The sequence below is a fragment of the Saccostrea echinata genome, unplaced genomic scaffold (genome assembly GCF_033153115.1).
Source record: "Saccostrea echinata isolate AGI-Se365-2 ecotype Australia unplaced genomic scaffold, CSIRO_AGI_Sech_v1 ptg000041l, whole genome shotgun sequence".
NCBI classification, from domain to species: Eukaryota; Metazoa; Mollusca; class Bivalvia; order Ostreida; family Ostreidae; genus Saccostrea; species Saccostrea echinata.
The window spans coordinates 1,594,254-1,602,580 of NW_026889790.1; the positions used below are offsets into that span (position 1 = coordinate 1,594,254).

Here is an 8,327-nt window from a genome sequence, read left to right on the forward strand (position 1 = left end):
ACCATGTACTGCACGTAAATATACCTATCGTAGTCTATTCCCAAATTTCCAAATAAAACATGGAGGCTATTGAAAACTTATTCACTGTTTCTTGAATTCACGGATTTATAAACACCGTGAATATAGCGAATATTAACACCGCGAGTTATTTTCCCCCTATACAGTAAATAAAATCTGCGAATCTTGCCGACATCCATGTTCTGAGGTTGAGAGAGCCATCTTTGAGTGTTATTGATCCGAGTTCTAGCATGGAAAAACCTTCAGAAACCCCAACTTTGTACCACGAAAGTATTACAGTCATTCTCTTATGAATTTGCACCGAAATCAATGCCATCATGACTAAACTTAATCTTGATGCCTTAACCTGTTAACTCGACTGCCATATTTGCAATTTTTAACTAGGCCAATAGTCTGGTAGTCTGGATCATTTTCGATGTTTGCCAATGTTTTACCGATTTCTAAAATGCAGTCAAAATGCAGTCGGGGACTCAGTTTTTATTTTTGGCACTGCACGTGCGCATGAGAGAAATTTTATTCATTCGAGGATAAAAATGGGTGATGCGCATTGTTGAATAAGATGCGAGTGGGCCTTGAGAACCAAGTTATTAATTTTTTAGGCCTTAAATACAAAGGTATAGTATTCGCTTCAGAAATGTTCCACAGTATAGACATAATCGGTGATAATCGAACTATGCTATCTAACTTTCAAATATTTTCTGATAACTGCTTGTTAACTGCAATTGTGAAATCTGACATGTTGTTGGCAACCTTATACCTGTTAAAATCGTTCAAGTATATCGCTTAGCATGTGGATATGATGCAATCGGTCAAGTTTTGAATCAGATTATACAATTTATTTAATAATGCATGTCCTTCTATAAAGGATGATGTGACATAACTGCTATCTGGGGCCCCTTTTTCTACGACGAATTATATTTAATCTACGATGATTTTGATAGTTTTCAAACATGAGTGAAAGAATACGACGCCTTTTGAATAGTTTCAATAGTTCCGACACATTTTAATTATAAGGATTACTGCATTATCTATGATTTTTTAGACCCTATGACAGCAACATTCGGCCAGGTTTGTGACAATATCTTCCTTTCTGAAAAGAGAATAGGCGGGTCTTAGTACAATAGAGGGATATGCATGTCCGAGAAATTTACCTTATATGGCTATTGTTATTATTTCGCACATAGTCGCTTAGCGAGAACAATTGTCCAATCCGATGACAGAACGAAAAAACATTCTGTCGTTCACTATATGTTTACATTTTATCACAGACACGTGGTTTAGGTCAATTTACACATTATCTCTGCCACATTTAAAACTTTTAATGGTCAGTCAAGGCTGTTTATACATAATAATACGCATGGAACCTCAGCGTTTACCGTTCTGGGTCAAGAAATGCACATGACACTCATATTCACTGATACTCGGGAATACGTGTAGACCCAGCGAATTGCCCACCAAACGCTTTACAAAACTTTAAATTATGTATATTTATAAATCGTTTGTAACTCTGAGCTGGGAAATTGTTGATCCGTGCCTAATCTGTGACTCAAATGCATAAAAAATTGTTTATCGGAAAGTAGGTAAAAAAGCCTTTTTTCCAAGCATAAAATTTTCTTAGTATTTTTGTGGTACTCACTCGTAATGCATCTCATTTAGCTGATTGGTCAGTTAGAAAGTATGGCCAGTGCCTTGATTAGCATATGAATTTATTCTTACGTCAGAAAAAATAGTTTCGTCGATCTATTCATAATAGGAAAGGCCAGCTAGATTTTACCATTTTTTAAAAAAACAACATGTGAGCGCAGTTAGGTACATTTTTCTCCTTTCACATATAGGTAGATTTCAATAAAATACATAGACCAGCCAAAGGACAAAAATGTACCTACTTGCGCTCGTATATTTTAATGGCTTCAAAGAGTGGGGCGGGGCCAAAATTCAATTGGAATCGGATGTAAACATGGTACCCCTACCCAAATGAAAGATCTATATCTTCCAAATTACGCTTCTATTTTTGTTAAAAGTAGTTTTCCATAAGGGAACACATATCAGTGATTAGTTGCATGCAAAAATTAGAGTAAAAGTTGGACATTTAATTTTTTGTCAATTTACCGGGGGCCGTATGTCACATCATCCTTTATTGCGTCCATTGGGATGCACATTTATTGAAATAATGCATCCTGAGCAAAATTTGTGCATAATTTACGCTGGACACAGACCAAAATGAATCATTGTCAGAATACCTCACTTGTGCCTTCAGCTCAGGTAAGCTAAAAATAACTAAATACTGATGAACTAATATTTTAAGTTCACAGCAATGCACACCCATGTGATATAAAATGTGTGAATTTTTATACACGTGCAGTGACCCACCTTCAAGTCCACAGAGTACTGCCTGGGGTGGTAGCGTCATCAGTTCATCACTGATCTGCTTCAGATTCTCTTTGGGTGAGCATTCTGTATTACCATAGTCAATATACTTCACCTCAGCCATCCCGTTGTTCAACATGCCTGTTTGCAAAAAATTCAAGACATTGAAAGTATTCACTGAAAAAAATCGATCCCCACCATTTCAACTTAAACTCCAAAAATATTTGATGCAGGAATTAATTTTTTTTTTTTGACCAATTGAATAGAAAAGACACAGATTCCTAAAATATAAAGAAATCATATAATTTCTCTGGTGTTTAAATATGTGACTGCTATTTTCTATAATATAATTCTATACCATTTTTTTTCATTTCATAACATCATAATAAAATTTTACAAAATTTTCACACTTACTTTGGCAAACATTATTCACATGACCTATGAAAACATAAATCTAGATATATTACTGATTTCTGGAATAAAGTTTGTATGTGTTATTTATCCTCTTGAAGAAATATCTACACATACTGACCTGTAATTTGGGCTCTATACCAGTCCTGGTCAGCACTGTACTTAGCCACACAGTGCTGTCCGAGTGACACATTGGTCAGCTGTTCCTCGTATTCATCCAGGGCGGAGTAGTGTTTGTCCAGACTCTCCATCAGTGCATCAAGCTGGACTGCAGTCTTACTTAGCTGGCAGTGGAAGTGATCGGGATCAACCACATGAGTGACCATAACTTCCTCCTGGTCACCAATAGCCACCATCCCCTTTCTCTCACCACTGTTTCTTAATATCAATAATCATATCGTTTACATCCAAATACAGGTTTTATATGATCTGACAGGAAATATTTATATTTTATATGATCTGACAGGAAATAAAACCTCAATTCATTGTTATTTTGAAAGTAAAAATTAAATTACAATTTTTTTAAAAAGGCCCATGGGCCACAACACTCAAATGAGTTAACTATGGCCCTGCTGTTTTCATCAGATTTTTCTCCTTTAATAGCCCATTGTGGCCTAACCCTACCCCCCCCCCTTTTAGGTGTCTTGATTTTTTTTTTTTTTTTTTAAATTGAATCTACACCATTAAATATGACTAACCATGGCTTTGCTGTTCTTGAGAAGTTTTCCCTATATATTCCTATGCAACATTTGACCCCAGGGGTCCTGATTTGAACAAATTTGAATCTACACTACCTGATGGTGTACCATTTATATATGACACAGCTACACTTATCCTTCCTTAACTCAAACTTACCCACTCTGCAGGGCCACTTGAGGGAGTCTCGGGATCCTGTGCTGGTTCCCAAAGAGTTTACTGGTGATAGTTTTGTTGTTTGAATGGCTGGTAAATTCAATCTGGAAAGTTGGAAATACTCCATCTGCAAAATTTAAAAAAAATCTAATCAGTAGAGAAAATTTACTTAACAAAAATACAAACATTTACAACTTTTAAATTGTGAATTTTTTGGTACCTTATTTCCATAGATGTCAGAAATACTAGGTGAATATAGGAAAATAATGAAGTAACTTGCCTGTCCTTGATGCAAGTCTGACCTCCACTACTTTGTCAACCAAAAGAGTCTGTAAATCTGACATACTGACACTCATCGGGGGTTTCTGAAATTGGCACATGATACAAAGTTGTGGGGTGTCAGCGACACTTGGATGTATCTGATACAATGATGTCATGGGTACAGTGCAGGAGTCACCAAAATCAATAAACATGATCTCCGCTGAACTTCCTGTGACAGAAGTAATGAGTGCTCTATACCAGGATCCGTCTGTGTACTTTGCACAGCAGAATGTTCCCACCTCACAGTCAGCTATGACATCCTGTCCCATTTCGTACACCTTCATTAAAGTCTCCTGGAGAGAAGCAAACTTTTCAACTGGAACTTTGGTCAGCTGGCCGTAGAACTGTTTAGTGGAGTACATCGCAGTGACACAAACCATCTCAGTGCTGCCAACAGCGACATCTGGTTCTGGTATCTTTAGTCTCCTGACAGTTCGCCTGGCAGACTCTTTGTATGATGACACAGATTTTCCTTGTTTTTTAACCCCTAACAACTCCTCATTCAAATAACGATCAATGTCTTTGTCTCTGGTATCGTACAAGTCTAACTGGTAAACACCTCCTCTATTTGATGTCACCATCGATACCAAGGGTACATCATTCTCAAGTCCTTTAAGAATTTCTATTTCTCCTTCTGACCAGTAGTCTGGTGTCATCTTTGTCAGGTCTACGGTGCACTGAACACACTGTGCTGGGATAGATGTCAATTTTTCTGAAATTTCTTGGAGGTTTTGCGCATCTACAGTTTCTGTAAACCCAAAGTCTACTGAGGTGACTTTAATAGAAGATCCAACAGATTCCACAGAACTCCTGTACACTGCACCATCACTCATTCTAGCTAAACATGACTGTTTGGGTGTGGGTCTTGAAAGTGGCCTGTTAGTTATAAATTCCTCATGAGCCAAATTCATCAGATCACTAACAGTATCAGAACTACTGAGAAGTTGCACAAAAAATCGACCAGGATGCTCCACATAGCAAATGCATACATCATAAGTCCTATTACCCTCAAGTGATGACACTGGGTATTCATGCAGGGACTCCAATGTCTGAGAACTGTTTAAACTACCATGGTTTTCCATCTTTTCAATCTCATCTATTTCTATTGTGTGTTCGTCATTACTTTTCCTCAGAAATTTGACTTTCACCACTCCATCAGAAGCCGAAAGTTCTTGTAGCTTGTCCTCCAGTTTACTTGGATTAATTCTGGTAGTTTTATAACAACACCTAAGACCTTGAATTGGAAAATTCATGAATTTGGCAGGTAGAGATAATAATTCATTGTGTGACTTTGATTCTGAATTTCCATAATCTACAAACTGCACAAGGCATTTGTCTGAGGTGCTTGTTAATATCTGTGACCTATATGGTGCCTCATCTTCACTGTAATAAGCCAGACAAAATTCTCCCATTTGTGGATTACCAAGTTTTTCAGCACTACTTGTACAGTATTCTGCAATTTGACTCATTATATTGCTTAAGTCATTTTCTGTTTCTTGAAGTTGCACCCAGAATTTATTAGCACTTTCAATGTATGAAATATAACACTGATGACAAGAGTTTGTATTGACATTTTGCAATGTCATAGAACTGGGTGAAGAAATACTATTGGCGGATGGACTGTGCAGTCTTACAGAAAATCCCCGTGGAGATTTCTGAATAACTTCTACCATGTATTCTTCATTCAGTAGTCTCTCTCTTACTGCCTCCTCTTCCTCTGGTGTCCATTGACCTCTTGCTGGAGAGAAATCAACAAATACACACTTTGTTGCCAATGGTTCTACATGCTTCAGCAAACTAGGAAGTTTCCTAATATTGTCTGCACTAACAGTTTCTGTGTTGCCATAATCAACAAAAAAGATGGACAGGTCGTTGGCGCCTTTTCCGACAATCTTGCCTCTGTACCAATTATCATCCTCGTGAAATAATGCTACAACGATTTCATCATTCCCCAGGCTACCACCTAACACTGCACAATTTCCTACACTACTCTGAATATTTTCTGCAAGTTCTTCGACAACGTTTTCCTCACACAACTGACAATATCCGTTACACACACCTGCGTCAAACTCCACGTGGGTGACAGTTCCTAAAATTCTTGAACCTGGCACTACTCTGGACATTTTGCCTTTGTAATGAAATTTTAAAAATTGTACTTAATTTGTAATCTTTCAATATGTGTTCAAAAATCTACCCCTGTCAACCATTGCACAGTTACTCCTCATATTCGTTTGTCAATTTTCTCGAACTCCCTGCCATGTTTGTTAATATGTCACGTGATCAAATATGCCGCGAAATAACGAACGTTTATTTATTATATCGGAGTCTGAGGTTTCGATCCGCCCGTTTTAAAAATCGGCTCCTGTTTTCACTTTTTTTTAATAATGTGGACCATACATTGGAATCAGTGAAGTTAAATCTTATGAAAGTTCATCACAATATTTATTTTTAAATAAGGAACTTCGAATTCAACATTTTTTCGTTTGGGGGTGGGGGGGGGGGTTGGAAGGGGGAGGGTCGTTGTACATACTTGTATATAGCTTTCGCTTTAGCGGTTACGTATATGCTATAGGTCCCTGGCTTTAGAACATCAAAATTCCTCCTTCTATAACACTAAAATTTTTGCTTTACTCTAATTTGCTTTACTTTGCAACACGCCTAGAAATTCACCATAGTTTCGTGCGATCTAGATTTAGGCAGGCTAGGTGAGCTCAACAAAAATGTAATTAACGCTAATCAACCCAAGATCGAGTCGCGCGATGGAATTGATGTCAGCAGCTTTGGGGGAGGATGGATCCAAAATTTTACAGATTTTAAATTAAAACTAGCAAACTAATATAGGACTTATAATAGAAAAATAAGACGCCGGGGTGGGGGTGGGGGGATCTCACGCCGGGGTGGGGGGAGGATCTCATTGTATACTCATAAATAAATATACATCAAGAAAATAAATTTTAAAAAGATATCAAAGTTATAGGCCTAAATAAAATGAAAATGAAATTCAAAAAAAAAAAATGTTCGAAACTGCGACCATTATTACTAAGTACTTCTGATGTTACTTGAGAAAGCTATCTAGATTTTGACACCCATATATATAGGTCTACCGTAAATTTGAGGCCTTTTTTGGTGACAACTCTTTTGGAATAAAAAAGTTCTCGATTGAGACGTAAAACAACATACAATCAATCAATATTCTTCTGTAATTTTACTTGTTCTTTCTGGATACGCTAGGATATATCCCGGCCTTACTTCATAGATAGTATCGCCTTTGCATTTCTTGTCCATTTCATTGCACTAAACTCAGTATATCTTAAATTCAGATTAAATTTTTTTTTTAGTTATACATGAATAATGTCTCCGAAACTATTTTCTTTTCAGGTCTGACGACGACGTTCCTTAAATATATGACTCTCTTTGTAGTATACCAAAATATTCATAATTATTGTCTTTTTATTTCTAAACTATTTTAAAAATTATCTTTAATGATAAAAACACCAAAAATTGTTAAATCAGCAAATCAAGTTATTTTCAATATAGGACTTTAAAAGAATTACCATCCTCTGGTATCTTGGACGAATGCCTGGTAAGGTAAACCTCAATTTTTGGTAAGGAAACTTGTTAAAGAAGCAATAGTTCAGTTATCAGATTCTTATATAGATTATTGAGGAAATAACGTATCATCTGACTTTAATTTATTTGTATATTTTTTCAAAGAATTAAATAATTTTAAAAAAGCCGATTTTCCGATTTTTAAAAATCAGTTCATGCATTCATTACCTTTGTCGCCATTTTTCAAGATTATTTACTTATAAATCGAAATAAAATATACAAATAAATTAATTCCATATGCAAAATGCAAAATAGAAGAATGTCCAGCAGCAAAACAACAAACTATATCAGGGGAAATGAATGCCATTATTATTAATGGCATCTGAAAAAATTCCCGGTATAGATGTATATATTTTACATACTGCTCATCTGAGATGATGACGGAATGTATTTGTGAGTGGAGGAGCAGAATAACACGGGTTGGGGAGAGAGGGGTGGGTTCATTAAGTAACATTTACCAGGGACTTATATACTAATATAGTATAGTATATAGGTCCCTGCATTTACACACAGGCTGTTGTACTTTTACTTTCTTTCATACATGACATATTATTACTATAACATCATTGCAAGCCCCCCCCCCCCCCTCTCCCCCATAAAAGTTTTATATGGAGTATTAAAGATTCATATCATAGTAAGTCAACTGGTCAAAGTATTAAAATATTTACTATAAATTAAGTAAAATTTCTGTTAGCATGGTTAGGGTAAAAAGTAATCTTTCAAGTTGACTCACGTACCATTCCCCTTTT

The 8,327-nt window shown here is 36.2% G+C and overlaps 1 protein-coding gene across 1 annotated transcript in view; it reads right to left on the reverse strand.

The window, feature by feature from the left end:
* The window catches only part of LOC133200835 (uncharacterized), a 29,489-nt gene extending 23,397 nt beyond the window's left edge, over positions 1-6,092 (reverse strand). The window contains 4 exon segments of the mRNA XM_061336651.1: positions 2,389-2,526; positions 2,918-3,174; positions 3,652-3,775; positions 3,929-6,092. Coding sequence (XP_061192635.1) covers positions 2,389-2,526; positions 2,918-3,174; positions 3,652-3,775; positions 3,929-6,092 — 2,683 coding nt within the window.
* Between the last annotated feature and the right edge of the window lie 2,235 nt (positions 6,093-8,327).